Source organism: Falco rusticolus, chromosome 4 (assembly GCF_015220075.1).
Source record: "Falco rusticolus isolate bFalRus1 chromosome 4, bFalRus1.pri, whole genome shotgun sequence".
NCBI classification, from domain to species: Eukaryota; Metazoa; Chordata; class Aves; order Falconiformes; family Falconidae; genus Falco; species Falco rusticolus.
This window is the reverse complement of record NC_051190.1, coordinates 36209392-36229508: the sequence shown is the minus strand read 5'-3', so window position 1 is coordinate 36229508 and position 20117 is coordinate 36209392. Positions and strand designations below refer to the sequence as shown.

The following is a 20117-nucleotide window of genomic DNA, read 5'->3' as shown; positions in this document are numbered from 1 at the left end:
GGCACGGCCGGCGTAAGGAGGAACCCGGCGGCCCCCGCGCGAGGGCCTCGGTGCCGGTGTGCTGGCGTCGGTCTATTTCGGTTGCGGAATGTTGAGACGAAACCGGCGGGACTCGCGCGCCCGCTCTCCGGGACCCGGCGCGCGGCTGGGAGCGGCGCGAGCGAAACGGCTCGTGCCGCGACGCCGCCGAGCCCAGACGCCGCTGTCGGTGCCCGGGTGGCGGCCCGACCCGGTAAGGCCCAGCCTGCCCTCAGGCCCGGGCCCCGCCCCCGCCCTCGCCTCGCCCCGCCCCTCGCCCCGCCCCCACACTCGCCCCCGCCCCCCACCCCGCTGACGTCACGCCTGGGGTGCGAGGGGAGGGCGGTGCTGCCCAATCAGGCGCTATCTCTGAGGGCGGAGCCGGCAGCCAATCGGGGCGGGGCGGGGCGGGGCGGGGCGGGCGGCGGGATGGCGGCCACGATGGCGAGCGCGGCGGAGCGGGCGGCGCTGGTGAGTCGGGCGGGGCGCCGCCGTGCCCGCGGCGAGCGGCAGTGGCCCGGCTCCGGCTGGCGGCGGCCCTGCCGGGGGACCCTGGCAGGCCGGTTCCGGCTGGCTGGGCCTGGGCCTGGGCCTGAGCGGGGGGGCTCCCCGGGCGGCGGCGAGGCCTCCCGCTGCCCCCGGCTCCCCGCGCCTGGGCCGAGGCGCTCCGCGAGAGCTGCAGGGCCCTGGGACAGGCTTTCGGGCCGTCCCCGGGCCCCGTCCCCGTGCTGCCCGCGGCCTTCGCCGGCCTCTCCCCGGCGTCGCTTTGACGGTCTCCGCCTCGGCGCTCCGCCCCGAGGGTTGGGCGGCAGCGGCCGCTGCTGCTCAGTCTGGCTGGGGCGAGCCTGGGGTGGTCGGTGCCGGCGGCGGCCCCACTTACGGCGAGCTGCCAGGTGCCTTCCGTGACCTTGGCTTTGTCCCGGGCGGCCCGGTGCTCGGTGGGCGCAGGACGCGGCTGGCCTGGCGGGGGCGGGCAGGGCCCGGACCGGCCCTGGGCCGGGGGCTGCAAGAAGGGGTGGCTTCTTGTCCAGGGAGGGGACTTAGGGGTTCGCCTGGGGCTGGGCTGAGAGCCACGGGTTGTCCGAAAGTTCTCGTGGTTTGGAGTAGCATGGCTGGCGTTCCTGAGAGCTGCAGGTGCCTCGTGCACAGGCGTGGTGAATGAACTTGGTCTGAAATTGGTCCCCGGGTGGGGGGAAGATCTTTGGCTGTTACTGGAGGGCTGAGCACCAGTGATGGTTTGCAGTGGAAATGTCTGTGTGGCAGCAGTGGGCTGGTGGAGGCACTAAAGGCACCCACTTTACCGATGAGATTTCTGTTCTTTTGGCAACCTGGACAACAGCGAGTGTCACAGGGAATGAAAGAGCAGGGAATCCAGTATGTCAGCGTGATGCCCAGAAACCCAAACCAGGATGAAATGGTGGAAGTCAGTAGTCCTGCACCCACGCTGGTTTGAAGGATGACAGAGAATCCTTCCTAGATTTGTTGTACATACCTGCTCTGGGTGAATGTTTGTTGAAACAAAACTCTCCTTGTGCTACTCTGTGGTCAGGTAACTTGCAAAAGGTGACAGCACATCAGTGAACAGTTATTTGGTGTTTCTCATAGTGAACATGATGCCTGTTCGTGAAATCATAGGTCTCAATTTTGGAGTCGACCACACCTTTCCAGTTTTTCTGTGGGCCACCTGCTCAGTTCATTCCCTTCCAGTACTTTCCATACTAAAGATTTCTCCTCTTTTACAAGTTAGCAAGTGTCAGTCTTTTCTTTGTCCCTTGCTTGCTTCTCTGTCCCTGCTTCTCTGATGATCTTCTGTGTGGGGTCTCGTTAATTAACAAGAATGCTTTGCTGTGGTTTGAGGATCTGCTTTGTACAGGCTTCTCTGTAGCAGACAACTGATCGAGGCCTGAGGTGGCGTGTCATCAGATCTGAATTTGTAATAACAAATCTACTGAATTCGCCCAGATAATTGGGAGTCCTCAGCCTGTCTTTCTTCCCATCTGCTTTTTGGTTTAGCTTGCTTTATTTTTAGGTTGCTGTTGCTTGGTAAGGTGCCACTGGTGGGGGTGGGTGGGGGGAGGACAAGGAGCATTTTAGGTTTTGTTTCTCACTATCTAATCGGCAACAAGTTTGCCTGCCAAATTTAGTCTGTTTTGCCCATGATGGTCATTGGTAAGGGATCTCTCTGTCTTATATCGTGACCTGCAAGTGTTTCATCTTATTATCTCTCCTGTCCTGTTGAGGAGGGGGAGGGGGGGAGGCCGGGTGGGTGTCTAGCAGCTGGCCAGCCAAGGTCAGCCCACCCCAGCAGCTTAAAAAGATGCGTCAGCTTTTGAAATAGTGAGATCTGTGCTTTGCTCTGAAATTCAAATGCCGTGCTGCCTGTTCTTTGCTGATTCTGTGATTATTGGTACAGCGACTTGCAGGAATGCTGTTTTGTTAAAGTCAAAACAGGAATGAGGACAGTTCATTTGGCTGGGGTGGAGAAGTGCAGAGTAAGGCTTTTCAACAGATCAGGAAGAAATATTTTTCTTCTACTAGTGTGTGATTTAAACAGCACGGACATAGCAGTATACTTAGAACATAAATCTCTCAGACATATATGAAAATTATTTATTTCCAGTGTTCAACTTCTAATGATTCCACTGCTATCTTTCCACAACGTAGGATGAAGAATTTAAATGGCTTCTGCAGGAAGAGGTCCATGCTGTTTTGAAACAGCTGCAAGATATTTTGAAGGTAATGTCAATTTGCTTCATCTGGGTTTTGTGTTGTGGGTTTGTGTGCTCTCCCATGTGAGGAATGGTGGTGGAATTCCCAGGGAGGAAAAAATACTTGCTAAAGGGTGCACAGCAAGGTCCATCGTGCATGTCCTGTGCTGTCCCAAGTGTTTGCTTGCCCTCTGATCTCAAGGACACACAGTAAAACTGATTTCCCTTAGATTGCTCTGTTCGTGATCCTCTTTGCTGAGGTAGCTGCTTTGAAAAGGCACGTGGAGGCAGCCAGACCTGTCTGCCAGATGTTTACCTGAGATGTGAATATTTTCTGGAACAGAGAATTTGGATCTGCCTGTAACTGTCATGTGATGGTGGAAACGAGCACAATAACCTTTAGCTGACAAGCTACTACTTGTGCAGTAATTAATAGCATGCACTCTCCACATTCAAAACCATCCTTCCCTTGAAATATACCGTTTCTCTGCTGGTACCTGCCCCTTGCAGACGTGTGAAGCGTTCAGCTGAACCCGGCCTGCAGCACCGTATCCCAGCCTGGGCACAGGCTGCTGGGTTTGGCGCTTCCCAGGCATCCAGGTGCTGAACTGGCCAAAGCCGGGGGGATTGTGAGCATGAGAGTCTGCTGCTCTCCTGCTCGGTTAGTTTTCAACAGGACCAGCCTCTCGGTGCTCTGAGGTTTTGGTGGGGGTTAGTGGGTCATGCAAGAGCAGGGGCACAAATGTGGAGGTGAGGGGTGGGTGCCAGCAGAGGTAGGTGTGCCCTAGTGCTGACCCAGGATGTGACTTGCTGTCAGGTGACAATAACCAGTGGTATCTGTGTGTGTATATATATATATAGTAGGTGTTTTGAAGAATTTGTTAGAGGTTTTAAGGCTGAAGTGTGATTAAAGGACAGTCATCAACCAGTAAAACCAGTCAGGAGGGCTGGTTTTCACTCCAGGCTTAGCACGTGGGTAAGGGACCAGCAGTGCTGAGAGAGGGGCAGTGCCACGGTGCCCGAGGGCACGCAGGATTGAACTGTGTGGGGTGCGCTCCTGCTGCCTGCAGCTTGGTGACCCCCTCTGGGCACTGGCCAACTTGTCTGGCTTCCAGGCGTGGAGCTGGAGGGTGCAATTTCCAGCACCTTTTGCCATGGGCTGCTTGTGCTGAGCCTTCTCCTGGGCTGCGCCTGTCCTGCAAGACAATGAGGGAAGATCCGTATGCTGTTAGGCGGGTTGCAGGAGGCTTGGAAAGGTGATGGCTCTGTGCTCGCCCACTTGCTGGTGGCTGTTTTTCTGCTCTTGCCTTGTGTTTGTTCCTGGTTTGCAGTGCTCAGGGCCCAGGAGGTACCTCAGCACTCACTGTGTCCTCTCTTGCTTCCCCTGGGCAGGAGGCCTCTCACCGGTTCACCCTGCCCACCGGTGGCTCGGGAGGAGCTGTCAAGCAGGAGAACTTTGTACTGAGCACATCAGGGTAAGTGGCCGCAGCAGCAGCGGGTGGCTGCTGCTCTGCCAGGCTGCTCCGGCGGGCGCTCTGCCCCTGCTCGCCGGTGCTTCTGCCGGGGGCTTCCCTCTGGCAACGGGTGCTGCTCCTGGAGCGCCTGAGGCAAAGGTCCCTGCGGCACCCCCAGCGCGGAAGGGGGTTCTTTAATGAGAGGTTTCGCCTGAAGGAACACAAACGAACAAACTCTCACAGCAGGTTAACGTTAACAGTCCGTAGCCGTGTTCCCGGGGCTGCCTTAGCCATACTTGTGCCATTTCCTGCAGACACTTACAATATAGTGATTGATTCCTGACCACACAGATACGTTGTGTCAGTGTGCTGCTGTCAGCAGTTTTGCCAAAGGGCATTCCTGGCAAAAGGCGGAGGGACTTTAGTTACAAGACCTGAATTCTGCTCTTGGCTGTTTCTGACTGTGTCTGTGGACAAATCTTAACCTCTGTCCAAATCTCCCTAAAAGAGCAATAATAAATCTACTTCTGACAGAGCAAACTGAGACCTGTACAGAAGGTGCTACAGAAGTGCAGTTTTGAAATAGCTGTCCAGTTTTTGATCTTCACCGTAGGCTTTGGTCTGAATAGCTGTACTCTGGCAGAGGTTGCAAGCTTCTTGTGAAGTAGTAGACCTTAGTCTTTAGAAACAGCATGGTGAGCACTTCATACAATGATGCAGTGATTCTGTATTGGGTTTGAAAGTTGTGTTCTTCAGATCTTAAAAAGTTGATTCCAGCTCTCATTCATAGTTGTTGCAAGGTGTTGACCTGAAGAGGCTCTGTCTAGTGTATTAAAAGGTAAGGTGTAGCTATACTGAGTTCTTGAAGGCCCAGCTGCTTCAGTCTTCCCCCACTGTTCATGGTAGATACAAGACATCTTGCAGGACCTTTTAAAGGTGTGGGGTTTTTTTGTTTATTTAGTTGTTTTTTGTTTTTTCTTGGAAGGGGGCCAGGGTGGGGTGTAGCTTTCAGCTCCCATATGAACCACCTAGCACTCCAATGTCAGTAATTCATCTAATATCTTGTGTTTGTGCCTGCTAGAGCTGTTTGTAACAGCAGCCAAATTGTTGACAGGTAATACATGAAATAAGCGTGCTATCAGAAATGAATGTAATGTTTTAGGCAGGGCAGTTAGGGTGAGTTGGCTCATAAAGAATGTGACAGCAGCTGGCGGCAGGCCAAGAGCTGGGGACTTGAAAGTGTGTGTAGAGTTCACTTGCACCCCCCAAGTGACCCCTGGAAGGAGGGGAGCTTGGCAAGCTATGCAGGACAGGGAGGGGCGGTGTTGGGCTGGCAGTTTCAGTAGATGTCTTTTGCCTTCTGTGATTGTGTTACCCAGATCTATCTTCTTATTCCAGCACAGACCAGGTGAAAGGTGTGTTGACACTGCAGGGAGATGCCCTGTGTCAAGCTGTGAGTACTTGCCATGCTTCTTGTTTCATACTGCCATCAAGGGGTTGGGGGTCATCCTTATCGCACTTTGACCTCAAGGGAGAGGCCATCCTTATTATCCTTTACCAGTGATCAGTAAGTGTTTTTTATTGGTCTTCCCTAATAGGCCTTAAATCTTTAACATTTCAGCAACTGTTGACATTTGTCAAGATCCAGCATCTACCCCCACCCCCACCGTGGTGAGTGATGGAGTTGACATTCATGGGGATTCTTTGCCTTTGCTGCCTTTGTTGGATAATACTAAATTTCTCTGGGGGCCTTCTGAGATGAGGTCCTATGTCCTGCCTGGATCCCAATTCACTAAATGGCTTTCAACTTATCCTTTGTATTAAGATCTTCGTGTAGGAGGACCGAGGTTCTGACCATGCCAAGACTGCTGAAAGCAGCTTGCTAAGATGGTCTGGGAGACAGAATGGAATGGGACTGGCAGTCGCCATGTTCTGCATAGGGGGTTTACTTGCTCTCACGTGTTTGTTCCTTTCTTGAAGGATGTGAATCTGAAAATGCCCAGAAATAATCAGCTTCTGCACTTTGCATTTCGGGAAGACAAGCAGTGGAAGCTGCAGCAGGTACTGGTAACTTCAGTTGCGTACCCCTCTACAGTCTGCACCCCCTGAGCGGTAGCCCCTTGCTTTCCAGAAGAGAAGGTTACATCCATCCTCCATTAGCTCCAGTGATAAAAGCTAAGGGAGGAAACGGATGCAGTTGATTTTGGTTATGGTGCTAGGAGAGAGAAGCGGGTTCTGCTTGTTCCTGAAGCACACCGGTGAGCTGAAGGTTGGCTGCATAGCAGTTGTAATCCTTTGAAAGGAGTGCCCAGGGTGTCTGTCTAGTACTGGCCTTGTGTTTGCTTGTAAAACCCAGGCTAGCCAGACAGAGAGCAAATTTAGAGGCTTTGAGGAGCTTGCTCTACTCTTATGGAAGCATTTCTTTATGCTGAGAGCAAATTTCACTGCGTTGTGCTCTTGTAGCATAGCTGAGTTCCCTCAGCTAAGGAGTTAAAGGGATGTGGCTATCCAGATAACTGATTTCAGGACCTGATCTAGTGCCTGATCTTGAAGACCTCGTTTCCCACAGTTACTTTATCATAGCTGAGTAGGTTGGAGAAGGATGCATTCAGTGTGCTTCACTGTGCCATGGTTCAGATTTTTATGGGTGGTCCGTGCGTTTGGTAATGAGTGCAGTTTCCAACAGCTGCTTTGGCAGCAGAGTAAAAGCTCTATCTGCTAACTTTTTAGAAATCTAGAAAATTGTGTACTTGAGACATTAATGCCAAACTATGCCTTGCAACAAGGCAAGGAAGTTTTTTGTGACAACACTCAGCAGTGCATCCTATTTAGTGGCTGTTTTGTACTGCTGCCTGGTCGATGGGCTTCTACCGCCTTTTATGGAAAACCCCTTTCCTTTATTTACTTGCAAGAGTTTTGTGTTCTGATGTTGTTCAGATGTGGAATGCGAGTGCCTAAAGGACTCTGTGCAGAAGCATTTATAGTGGTTATGTGGCGATCTCTATCCTGTCTGTGAGTTTCTTCTGTTAGCGAGCGGTGCCAGTTGGGGTTTTGTTTCTCTGTGCAAAGTCAAATTATTGCTAAGAAATTGTAGTATAGGCACATTTTTGAGGAACACAAGTGCAGGCACACAAGTTTTGAGAAACTTGATTAGAAAACAGCAAAATCAAAGGGCAGCAGGAATGAAGCAGGTCCTTATAATAGCAGGATTGACGTTGCTGGGTTGGGTAACACTGCCAGGAACCATTTAGCTTGCTCAAAAGTATCTGGGAGATGTAAAGGCTGGAGGTGGTTGGTGTTTGGAGATGCCATAGCCTGAGTATCTGCAGAGTCTCTCTGTAGTCTGACAGTGGATTTTATTATCTCTTTTCTCTGTAGCCTCTAGTGCCTTGTGCTTTCTTTCTAAGAGCAGGGCTATTCTGTGATCCCCGAGCTCTGGATGGGAAGGAGCCATGCCCAGATCTATGTCAGGGAGGCCTCTGCAAGGCTGAGCTGGGATCTGGGGGTGGTGGGGAGCAGTGTAGATGTATCAAACTACAAATGTCCCAGGCTGTGTTATCCAACTCCCAGCAGCCATCTCTCACACGGGCTTCCCTGCTCACATTTTACATTTATTGCACCCTCTGATTTACCCCTTTGCTTTTTTTTTTTCCTTCAATTTTTCTGCCGCTGCCTGGAACCAAACACAAGTCACTTTCTCCCAGGGCCGTTTTCCTCTTCCTCTGGTTTGCCCTGGCTCCCATGAAAGCGCTGTGATACACCTATCAGCCTTGCCTTGATAATTATCTCCTGGCTGCAAGTGGCCTTAGAGCTTGAGAGGGAGTTGAGCTAGCTGTGTCCTGAGTCCAGACAAGTTCCACAGAAGCGGCTTCTTGATGCTGGAGATAAATCTCAACCCCAACAATTACAGTTTAGAAGGACTCTGGAATACTGCCAGAGACATATTAGAAATCTATGTTTGCTGCTCATTCCTGCTATTGATGTAATTTACGTCTTTTTTTTTTTTTTTTTGTTTTTTTAGCTCTGATAGTTCCAAAGGAAGAAATCATTATTGGTGTTGCTAGACCTGACTGTTGTATACCATCAGCAGTGGGAATTGCTACCTGAACAGTCATGATCAGAGTAGTCCCAGGATGAGAGTGCCTGATGCCACTGTTCCTTCAGGGAGCAGTGGTATTTTTATTGACAATCCGGTTTGTAGCTACCAGGCTGTTTTGCATCTCCAGTCCTTGAGCGAAGACCCTGATAATGGATCTGGACTGCAGTGGTAGATTTGTATTAGTGTGTGTGGTGCTCGGAGAGAAATGGCCTTAATGTTTGAGAAGTCACCATTATCTTAGGGCCAACGAGATAGCCAGGGAAACCTCTACTTCCTAGTGTGTATTATGGAGAGTGTTTCTTTAATAGGGCTGCATTTGTTCCTTTGCAGATCCAGGATGCTAGAAACCATGTTAACCAAGCCATTTACCTGCTTATGAACAGAGACGTAAACTACCAGTTCAAAACAGGCTCGGAGGTCCTCAAGGTGAGGAGAAAGCCCTCTCTACTTGGGTAGGAATGTGCATTATTTTCTTCCCTCCAATATACCATTCCCTCCAAGTACAGTTAATGGACATTACTGTGTGGAGTCTCTTACTGGAAGTGGATTCCCCAGTTGTACCCATATCTACCTGTGACAAGGAGTATCCATGTGACCTCATATTTGATATGAATCTATACCAGTTTAGCATCAGTAGTAGGGTTGTACGTCATGGTGAGTGGCAATCTGAGCAGTCAGTGCCCTGTTGCACACCTGTGATGGGAGCATCTCCCTTGATCTTTTTTGGGTGATGTGGTTACACAGCTCATGCTCTTCCCTGCCAGTCAGTGCTTTTGGTGAGAGAAGAAACGAGGCGGTCATCAGCAAACAAAACATTACAGTTAGTACTTGTGATTTACTGATGATTTGAAAGCCAATTCTCACTTGCTAAGAGTAGTTGATGCGGTCTGATACAGACCAGGTGCTGCGTGGCCGTGAAGCCCAGCCCTCTGCTTGGAATGCTCTCTGAAGCTGCCAGAGTTTTGACTTACTCGGTCGAATTCATCACAGTATCAAATGTGAGAACACTAAACCTTTCTGGCCTCCATATGGGCTAGTAGTAGGAAGAAGCTAGGTAATAAAACTATTTCCTTTTTACTTCTGGGTGGAAGTAGGGATGAGAGATTAGTCATAATACAAAATGCCTTCATCTTAGCAGTCGTGAGCTCTATAACAGACACATGTTGCTTTCCACTTCTTTTCTGGAGAAGGAAGTCTGCCTGAATCAAGCCTTGGAACTGTGGTTTCTGGCAGGATTGGGCTCACAATGAGCTGGTTCTTTTCTCTAGTGCCCTGGCTTATACGTGGTTATGAATGGGGGCAGGGGCGTGCAGCAGTCGTTGTACCCATGATGTGGGAATGGGGAGAACTAGAAGACAGCTTCTTGTTTCTCCTTAATGCCTGTTCTTCAGAAAAGCTGATGAGTTTGTTGATGCTTCTGTGGCATCAGCAATTGATCGCATGTTCTCTTCTTATTCTTCTAATGAATAGCTGTTCTCTCTCCAGTCCCTGGTATTAAGCACCTCTGGCTTGTCTCACAAGTGTCTATGATGGTGGTAACAGTAAACTGCATTTAGGTGGGAGCCACCCCTTCCCAGTAAGCCCCTTCATTCCTGGAAGGGCAAGGTAGGGTGGGTAGGTGGTTGTTGCTGTTGCAACACTTACAAAATACTGTAGGGTTCTGCAGCATGCTATCCAGAGCTGTCCGGGGATCACCACTGAGCAGTATACTGTATGTTCTCTTGTAGCTTATGGATGCTGTGATGTTACAGCTCTCAAGAGCCCGAAATCGACTTACCACTCCAGCCACTCTGACTCTACCAGAGATTGCCTCCAGTGGTCTTACAGTAAGTATATGGTGGTCTAGATCTCCATACAGTCTGGCAGCATGCAGCAGTTAAGGTACTATGCTGCATCCTGGTGGAAGTGGATTTCTAAAGTGTCTCCTGAGGCAGGAGGAGAGCGCTGAAGTAGGTGCAGACTCTGAGCCTTTTTTGGCTGCTCTGTATCTTCGTGTGGGAAAGCAGATGTCTTGGGCATGAGGACTCTGGTTCTCTAGAGAGTAAGTTCTGTTCTGTGTCCAGGAATCTTGCCCATGGATGATTTGCCTTTGTGAACACTGCTCCATCCTCTTTTGTCACCATTGTGTGCACATTATTTGATCAAGTGCAGCAAGAAGAACAACCATGGCCTGCAAGCTGCTCAGTCTTTGTTTCTCTCCTAATGTCCCTCTCGCTGTGGGGTAATTGTAGTATGGCTTAGAAAAAGGTAGTGATTTCCCAGCGTTAGAAACAATGGTCCTTTCACTGACAAACTACATATTTTCTCACCAGAAAATGTTCACCCCTGCTCTGCCTCCAGACATCCTTGTGAATTTCTATATAAACCTGAATAAGCTGTGCCTGACTGTCTACCAACTCCATGTGCTCCAGCCCAGCACAACCAAGGTGATGCCTACTGTCTCTTTGAGCCTTGTTTGTTTATTTCTCCCTGCATCCCACTGTGAGGAGGAGATTGCACTGCTGCATGGTGCAATGTCATATGCATAAGATAATGTAGAAATGACTGTAACTTCCTGATAAGTGTCTGTGTTTAGATCAGCTGCAGACAGAACACTGTTTCTAAATCTAGTTTGGGCATGGCTGCTTAGCCCAGAAGAAAAAAACAGTGCTGTGGAGAAAGCCAGTAACTACTTTTTTTTCCAAGTAATGCTTTATCTTACAATATAGTTTGATAATTTTGCATAATTATGTAAGGGCATAACTGTATTAATGCAGTTTACATCAAAGTAGGGTTTTCTGGATGGAGCTTTGATGGGTATATTTCTGCCTCACCTGTTGCATTTGGGTCAGCTTGATGTCCTATAAGAACTAAACTCTTAAGCTTTATGAAATGCAGTCCTTCCATAAGGATATCTTCCCTAAAATCTGTCTGTTGCTTTTCTTCTGGATCTTCTCATCTTACTTTTGTGGTGTTAAAATTTGGAGCTAAGTTGGACTCAGCCTCTCTGTAGAACTTTTTTTTCATGAAGGAGCAGGAAGGGATCAAATGACATGGATTCCCTATGAATGGAGTATTATGGTATAGGCATTTCTTGATGTCAGGCTACTGAAAGTGCAAACCTCTAAGTGGTTTGTTTACTGCATCGCAACCCAAATCCTAATGACTTTTTCCTTCTCCTCCAGAACTTCAAGCCTGCTGGAGGGTCCATTTTACACAACCCTGGAGCCATGTTGTAAGTACAGTCACTACAAGGGCTGTGTAACAGGTGTAGGAGTATGCTGAGGATGAGATCCAAATGGCTGTACACAGTTTTGATTGAAGCATCTGTTAAGTGGAGAAGCTGGACTGAGTCATTTGCTGTGGCTGTGCCTGTGAATGCATAGGTGCCCATCATAGTGTTTCTGTGATGATTTGGTCATAAAGGCCCAAAGATGTGACTTTTCGGGATACAGCCTACTGATGCAGTGCCATGAGTTTGCCATAGAGATGAGAGCTGTCAACCACAATGAAAATTAGGTTATTGGCATTGCCGCCTGCATTTCCTGCCTTTGTGCCTCTCTGAAAAGTGGCGAAGTTTCTACCTTAACCCAATTAGATTTAGCTTAACTCTAAATCTGGTCAGAGACAGACTGAGAGTTTGCATTCTATAACTTTGCCAGATGCTGTTTTAAATGAAGTAGAAATCATCATATTCTGTTCTGTGAGAATGGAGGACAGGTGAGTTTTGTGTTCTGTGCTGTTGTGTGTGAAGCTGTGCTTTTTTTTTTTTTTTTTTCCCCCTCCCCTGCCCACCCCTCCAGTGAGTTTGGCAACCAGCGGTATGAAGTCAGCCATGTCCATAAAGTGGAATGTGTTGTCCCATGGTTAAATGATGCCCTTGTCTTCTTCACAGTTTCACTGCAGCTTTGCCAGCAACTGAAGGACAAGGTAATAGCCTTGGAAAAGGGGCTTTGTTTTTAACTCTGGATTTTGTGAAGACCTCAGATCTCCTAAAATATCTGATGTCATGTTATTCTGTACAACTTGCGTATAAACTGAAAACAAGTGCTGAGTCAGTGGTCTGGAGCCAGGGAGCTGGCTGGCTCTGCCTAGCAGGCACCATCTTGGATAAGTGTAGTAGTGTGGCAGATGTCTTTGCTCAACTAGTGACTAGATGGAAAGGAGCAGATAGACACTTCTGTGTTCTCAGTCATGAGCTGGATGTGAGGAAATGCCAAGGTGCTGGAGGGGAGGCATGGAGTTCTTGGCAAACTGGGTTGGAGTAGACCCATGTTCTGTTCCAGATCTGCAGCTTGACCTGGCTGCCACCTTGAGCAAGTAACTTTGCACTCCAAGCCTCTTCCGTGATAATAGCAGCAAATCCGGCCTTCTGCAATGCAGTGCTGGAGTGTGTAATGCTGTTAGGCTCCATCTTCGGCACGTGTTGTATGCTTTTTCTTGTGGGGCCCAAGGGATACAGGAACTTACCTGCTTTTCTTCTTGCTTTCCAGATCTCTGTTTTCTCCAGTTACTGGAACTACAGGCCATATTAATTCTCCGTGGAGTGTTCCAAGCCCTGACAGTACTTCCAGTGTCTCTTTTTGGTTTCGACATGCCAGCTGAGTCCAGGTCAGCCTGAGGAATGCAGGGGTTCGCTACCATGTGGCCCTCCACGGGGGGTAGGGTCAGTGTATCGAGAGACACAACTTGAAGTAGCCTTGTCTGGGACTGCTGCGTAAGCAGGGCACCAGGCAGTGCTGTGTGCTTGGCAAGAGCTTCTACCTGTCTTTGTTCTCACGTGCGTTCTGTGGCTTATGCTTTCCAAACCTCTGATGAATTACACTAGGCCATTACAAGGTACGGGGAGCTGTGGACTGCTCTCACTAACTGTATTTGCACACAGTGCTGTAACTAACTGCTGGACTGTGAGCTGGATGGGAAGGGATGAAGACAGACTAATTGAACACACCACAAAAAGTGTAGGGCATGTTGCTCAGTGTAGTGAAATACGTTGCTGTGATCTGGTCCAGCTGTGGTTATGACTAGCCCTGAGCCTCTCCCTCTCCTAGCTGTTCTGTCCATGCCCATGTTGTTGGTTCCCCTTTGGGGAATATTCTTATTTGCTGCTGTTTGAACTTTTTTTTTTTCTTTTCTTTTCTTTTTTTCTTTCTCCCCCTCCCCTGGCATCAATGTGATTATAGTTTGGTTTTTTGATTTTTTTTTTTTTTTTTTTTTCCTAAGCCCTGGTTGGGCCAGTTGGTTTTTTCCAGGTTTAGTATCTTGTTTTCACTACCAGCCTTTGGACTTGCCTCGGTACCTTGAGCACAGCTGTGCGGTCTCACATCCTGTCATTAAACCCAAAGTGAGTACCATGTTGTTACTATGATTTACTGCCTGCCTATGGATGCTACAGTATGTAACTCATCCCTCTAGCCATTGATAACTGTGAAATAAAGGTCCTCAGGCCTGCCATGCTCCTGTGGGCTGTCAGAGCTGAGAATGAAAGAGTACTGAAGATTATGTACTTCCTTACAAGTGAGTGACTCTTCTTAGTTATGTATGCTGGGGTACTGTTTGCTTTACTGGGAGGACCGTAGTGGTCTCTGAGAGAAGAGCTGGGCAGCTTTTTGAAGGCTGGGCCTGGTCTGTGTAGCCTCAGCCCGTGCTGTCTGACACCTGAGTACTACCTGAAGTACTTTTCAAAACTTCCCTTGATGGTCATGTTTGGCAGAGGCTGCAGGTACTGAGCCTGGCTTGGGCTGGCTCCTGGAGCTAGCTAAGTGATGAGGAAGCATCACCGGTCTCCTGCTTGGCACCAGCTAGCCCTGTCCAGCCCTGTGTTTCTGGTGGCTTTCCTCACTGGAGTACCTTTCCCAGGAGCCTACATGTGTGCTTAGGTGTGAAGATTGCAGGCTCACCAAGGTCCCTACAAAACATCAGGACCATTGGAGCCTATCTTGACAGCATGGTTGGAAAACATCAGGATCCTGGTGTTTCCCAAGTGCTATCCAGAGCACTGTGCTCAAAACAAAGAGATTGCAGAATGGTTGGGGCTGGAAGGGGACCTCTGGGGTCTAGCTGGTCCAATTCTTGTGCTCAGGCAGGGCTATCTAAAGCCATTCTCCCAGGATCATGTCCAGATAGCTTGTGAATAGCTCCAGGGACAGAGACTAGAGATAGCTATGTTGCTCTGATTTTTTTTTTTTTAACACATCCCATCCTGCCCCAGGATAGACATCTGTTGTGGGCATGTGTGGCATACCTTGTCAGTGACCTCCCTTTCTGTCCTTTGTGAGATCCCTGGAATCTTGAGCGAGTTAGTACCAGCCTTGTTACCGCTGCAGCCTCCTTCTCTGAGGACTTGACCCCTGGTGCAGTGCTTGATCTAAGGCATGCTAAGCCATAACAGAGCCTATGAATGAGTATCGGGCTGTTACTGATGAACATGTTTCTTAGTAAGTAATGAAATGTGGCAGGTAGAGAGGCCTGGATGGGCTGATGCCGTAGCAGACTCATCAGTGATTCCAGTCAATTAGCCTTATGACTAGCTGCGGTCATGACCCTGTGTATGTATTTACCAACCCTTGCTCTGTTCCCAACCATTCTCTGCTTAGAAAATGATTGCGTATGTGTGGAACTGCTCGTCATTAACAGCTTCTTGGATGAGAGTATTTTTATAGTTAATAACGTCTCTGGAGCTGTCTGTGCTCTTCTTTAACCCTCCCTGCACATGGAGGAGGCTCCTTTTTTAATTCACACTGGTGTGTGCAGTCCAGTCAACGTTGCCGCATCCTCTCCAACTCGGCTTCCTGCTGATAGGGATAGAACATGGGACCCAGTGTGTGGTGTTTTCCTCTGATGAAAACAGTCTTCAGTTCTGGAGAGCAGGAGCATGCAGAATGGAATACCTGTCTTGATTCCAGCTCTGATGCACAGTGGCTCTGTCACAAAGTCTACTCGGTGGCTGTGGTGGTTGCTGCAGGACATTGCCTAGATTACTGTTACAGAAGAACAGGGCAGCAAGGTAGATGGGATGCAACAGGAGAGGCTGGCCTAAAGCCCTGGGCTGGTACCCCATGATTTGAAAGATAAAACAAGGGTCCACCAATTAAGAAATGTCACAGTCTGTCTCTTTTCCCCACTAAACCTCTGAGCACAGAAGAAAATTTACAAGGCCCAAAGGGCTCTGCTTTTGCAGCCCAGTGAGTTTGGTACTGGGGTAGCTAGTGGCCACCCACCCGTCCATTTGCAAGTGCAACTTCAGCGTGCTGTGTGCCACAGGCTTTGGCAGGTGCGTGGCAGCACAAGGCGTATGCAAAGTTCGGGCTGCTCTGCCGTACCGCAAAGGCTTGTGATCGGTATGTGCACTGATGAGCACTGCTGTGCGTCTGGAGCGCAGTGGAATAATCAGACTTGACTGCCTTTTCCTGGGCTGGCTTTTTATTTTATTTTATTTTTTTTTAGCTTCTTTTGGGCAAGCTATAGTTCTCATGAGTAAAACCTTTCCTGGTGCCACCTTTCTTTTTTCCTTTTGCCCAGGGAAATATGTTAGCTATTATACTATGTCAGGTACACCATGATAAAATAAAAGGAGGGAATTGTTAAAGAAAATGTGTTTTGAATTAAGAAATGTAAAGTGCTGAAGCTGCTAAATGGCAGAACTGGGCCTTGTCCCTTGTATAGCACTAAATCAAGGCTGGTTTAAAACTCGGGTCAAGTTAATCAGTGGGAGAATAGAGAAACAATAGATGATTAATTGGTGTAAAGAGGTGCTCTCACAAACGCAGGTGTTTTTTAAAAAATTAGTATATGTGAATAGGAATTGCTTGTTCAAAGGCTAAGCGCATTTGAAGGAGTGTGTGAGTTAAAGCTGGCATGAGGGAGAGCGTGATCCGAGGAGGAGCTGGGAACCAAGGCAGAGACTGGAACCGGACAGATGAATCCACTGGGATAGGGACAGGTGGTGGATTTGCAGAACTGACAAGACCAACGGAAACTCCTACAAACTTCGGCCGCTGACTAACGGTTTGTTGTCTATGAGCTGCGCCGTGTCCCTCGGTTCTCTGCCACTCACTGAGGTGGTGACCAGCTCTGAGTTGTGGCTAAAGCAAACCCAGTGCTACCCATGGCTGTGGCAATTTCTTCTTTAACTACAGCAATCGCTTAATATTTTAATATTAATTACATAATAAATCATTAATAATTTAATAATTGGGGTTATCTCCTTAGGTTATCCGTAGGGAAAAGCCCTTGTCCCACAGGTTCCCTGTGCTGCTGCTTCTCCCTCGGTTCGGACAGCCGAACCACTAAAGCCGGTAAGACGCGGGATTGAAGTGCCTGAGCCACGTGGGTGCTTCTTGGTGCGGAGGCAACGGGTCTCGTTGCTGGGCTGCGAGCGGGAGAGGGGCAGAGCAACGCGACCCCTGCACCGAGCAGCTCCCGGGTGCGAGCCGCGCTGGTCCCGGCCGGGGCTCGGCACAGGGCTGGTGGAGCGCTGCTGCCGCCCGGCGGCCGAAAGCTAGTACTGCAGCCCGGGCATCGCGCATGCGCAGTGGCGCCCCCCCGTTCCGCGGTGCCGCCCGTCGCTGTCGGTATTGCGGTGCTGCCCCACGAGCACGGAACTGCGGCGCCGCAGCAGTCCCGGGACAAACGCAGCCCTGGGGTGCTCGCTCCTGCACCGGCCCCCGCCCTAGCGACAGCCCCCGCCTGCAGACCACTGGGGTGCCGAGCCGCCGCGCCCCGCCCCGCTGTAAGTGAGCCCTCCCCCACCCCTGCGGCGGCCCCCTCTGCGCGTGCGCCACACGGAGCCCCGCCCCGCGGCGGCCCGCCCCGCCTCACGCAAGCGCCACACGAAGCCCCGCCCCTCTCCGTCCTCACGCTGCTGGGCGTGCGGGACGGTAAGTCACGCCCCCGCGTTTCCTCACAAATGTGTTAAGACTATAAAATTGAGTTCGACTTATTAACACCACAAAAATGCCGCCAGGCTTACGGGCCCGCGCTGGTTTTGAATGCGGGTTTGTACATGTACAGAGCCCAGCTGCTCCATGGCACCGCCCAGGCCCAGCTACCCCGGAGAAGGTGGCGGGGGGGCGGGAATTCACTTCATGGTTCTCACCCTGCCCTGGCAGCCGTGTGAGGGACACCCCACAAGTTCTGCTCCCTGCTTTCTGTGGTGAGAAAATTAACTGCTCGCTTTTGCACTCATCCTGATTCGAAATTCTCCATGGAACCACCCTGGCACAGCTCCACCAGAGAAGGTGCCAGGGAGGGATTCTCCTCATGGTTCTCACCCTGCCCTGGTAGCCGTTTGAGGTACACCACAGAAGTTCTGTTCTCTGCTTTCTGTGGTGAGAAAATTAACTGCTCAATTTTGCACTTGTGCAGAGCACAAATGCTCCATGGAGCCAACCAGGCACAGCTCCACCAGAGAAGGTGCCAGGGAGGGATTCCCTTACTGGTTCTCACCTTGCCCTGGTGCGTATGTGAAGGATGTCACCAAAGTTCTGGTGTATGCTTTCTGAGGTAAAAAATTTAATTGCTTGCTTTTGTACATGTACAGACTCAGATGCCCCGTGGAACCATGCAGCCACAGCTACTCTGGAGAGGGTGCCATGATGGACTTACCTGTTTTCTGAACCGATAAAAGGGTAACTACTTTTTCTCATGCTTCTCGGCTTTTTGCACTGATTCGGAGGCCAAAAGCATGTTGGAAACGTCCAGTCACTGGTCCCCCGGAGAAGGAGCCAGGAATTAATTTTCTTTGTGTTCCTCACCCTGCCCTTGTAGCCATGTGAGCGACATCTCTAAACTTAGGGTACCTGGTTCCTGAGATCAGAAAATTGATTGCTCACTTTTTCACTCTTACGGAGACCAAAGGCACATTAGGATTGTCCAGCCATTGCTCCCACAGAGAACGAGCCAGGAACAATATTTCTTGTTTCTCACACTGCCGTTCTACTGATGTGAAGAATCAGAAAGGAATGTAAAACTTGAGGGTTGAGGTAAGAACAATTTAATAATTTAAACAGAATAAAGAGATAAGAACGACAGCAATAACAGTAATAACCATTAGAATGGAAAGGTGGAGAAAAAAGGGTAAAATCCAAAGGAAAAAGGAAAAAACCCCAAGTGATGCACAGTACAACTGCTCACTCACCGCTGACTGATGCGCAGCCAGTCCCCAAGCAATGATCCCCTCCAGCCAGCCCTCCAAGTTTATATACCAAGCATGACGTCCCATGGTATGGAATACCTCTTTGGCTGGTTCAAGTCACCTGTCCTGTCTGTGTCCCCTCCCAATTTCTTGTGCCCCTCCAGCCCTCTGACTAAACAGAAATGTCCTTTGGTAAAATACTGTGCATAATATTTCTGTGAAGAAGACAGTGAACTTGTTCCATGTCCTTTGGCAATAGGACTAGAAATCTGTCCTTGACTTAGTATACACATCACCCAGCAACAACTGAAAACGTCAGTGCGGTTATCAACATCGTTTTCTCATCAAAGCCAAAACACAGAGCTATGTACTAGCTACTAAGAAGAGTTAACTCCATCCCAGGTGAAACCAGGACAAGGTACCATACACTTGCAACTCCAGTGACGCGGTCAGTTCGCGTTACCACGCAATGTCACAAGATGCCGCTGTGGACCACAGAATACACATTTCATAGCCGATCTGTGCACAGAGCTCTTCTATATAATGAACAGTTACAAAAGGGCAAATTCTAATTTTGGGTCCTAAACGGCGTGGTAAGTTCTCAGCCACTCGCTCAGAATTACCAGAATTACTTTCCATAAAAGACCCTTAACTCTAATCTTGAACATAAAACAAGACAGCACATAAAACAAACAAAACACAGAGCGCTATTTCAGTTGTTACATTCCAGAAATTCCTAACAAGACGAGTTTCCCAAATCTTAAGACAACCAAAAGGAAGTTTTAGCTTCCCAAATCTTAAGACAAAATAAACAATATTTGGCCAAATACAACATACCAAATAGAGGCTGCTACCCCTTTCAGAAGGCATCCCTTCTCATAACCCTGTGCAATGGCATCCCATCTTCATCTTAAGGGGTAAATTCAACCAAGTTTAAACCAAGGAATAAATATAAATACCTTTCATGTTGAGCAGAAGTTCTTGTCCACTTGTATGGGAAGCCAATGGGTAGGGGAGTCTTGCCAACCGAAGATCCAGTCGGGAGCCCTGAGGGTCTCCAGGCTCCCTGGATTCCAGCACTGGTGAAGAGTTCTCCTGGCTGGCTCACCAAAATGATGTCAAAATGGCACAGAGTAACTGCTCAGAGATGAATTTTGTCTTTAGAGCAGCAAAGGTGTTTATTTTGTGCAATGTTGCGGGGCTAGCCAGTTCACACTGGACAAACTAGCTCCAAAGTTTTCAGTGAAAAGTCAGGTAATTTATACAGTTTTCGTAAGAGGTTGCAACACCTTTACATACATATTCATTTAATTTCGACATCTAATCATCATATTCATAATAGGAGGGGTTTAGGCAGGCCTTGAGGTGGAGTCTTCTAGAATCATCTTTTGGGGAGACTTTTGGGTGGTTGTTCCGTTCTTCGGCTGGACCTTGCAAAACCTCCTGACTCATGGCCTTCTCATCTCCTTCATATGCCCACCTTATCTTTATTTATGACTACTAGATTGCTCAGAGTACCTTACTCCCGTCTCTTACTTTAGTACCGTCAGCAGAACAGAACAGTCCGTGCTGTCTCTGTCGTATCTCAACATAAACAGAGCATCACCCAGAGCATGGCACCAAACCCATCCTCACCCTGCCCTGGTAGCTATCTGAAGGACATCACTAAAGCTGGACTACCCACTTGCTGAACCAATAAAAGGGTAACTATGTTTTCTCATGGT

General features: G+C 49.2%; 1 protein-coding gene and 1 long non-coding RNA gene across 4 annotated transcripts in view; both read left to right on the top strand.

Moving 5' to 3' along the window:
• Positions 1–401: 401 nt before the first annotated feature.
• On the top strand, positions 402–16441 carry ROGDI (rogdi atypical leucine zipper). 3 transcript variants are annotated; one of them, XR_005103880.1, is made up of 12 exons: positions 402–489; positions 2683–2754; positions 4119–4201; positions 5579–5633; positions 6161–6241; positions 8610–8705; positions 10007–10105; positions 10592–10705; positions 11444–11493; positions 11921–11978; positions 12154–12188; positions 12752–16441. XR_005103880.1 is itself a non-coding variant. In XM_037385270.1 (11 exons), the coding sequence occupies exons 1-11, from the start codon at positions 448–450 to the stop codon at positions 12791–12793; spliced, it is 861 nt and encodes a 286-aa protein (XP_037241167.1). In that variant the 5' UTR covers positions 402–447; the 3' UTR covers positions 12794–16441. The 3 variants fall into 3 exon arrangements, 2 of the variants coding, with proteins under 2 accessions (XP_037241167.1, XP_037241168.1); XM_037385270.1 differs by lacking the exon at positions 11921–11978 and having other exon boundaries at positions 12062–12188; XM_037385271.1 differs by lacking the exon at positions 12154–12188.
• A 655-nt stretch (positions 16442–17096) lies between these two features.
• Positions 17097–20117, top strand: part of LOC119147823 — a 128462-nt gene continuing 125441 nt past the window's right edge. The window contains exons 1-2 of the long non-coding RNA XR_005104162.1: positions 17097–17887; positions 19935–20096. This is a non-coding gene — a long non-coding RNA (uncharacterized LOC119147823). The remainder of the gene's footprint in view (positions 17888–19934; positions 20097–20117) is intronic.

Bases quoted from the DNA above. Each gene is read 5' to 3' on its own strand.
- ROGDI (XM_037385270.1), top strand. From the start codon at position 448: ATGGCGGCCACGATGGCGAGCGCGGCGGAGCGGGCGGCGCTG. The intron at 4,202-5,578 runs GTAAGTGGCCGC...TTCTTATTCCAG, and splicing joins TTTGTACTGAGCACATCAGG to CACAGACCAGGTGAAAGGTG. The intron at 10,106-10,591 runs GTAAGTATATGG...TTTTCTCACCAG, and splicing joins TTGCCTCCAGTGGTCTTACA to AAAATGTTCACCCCTGCTCT.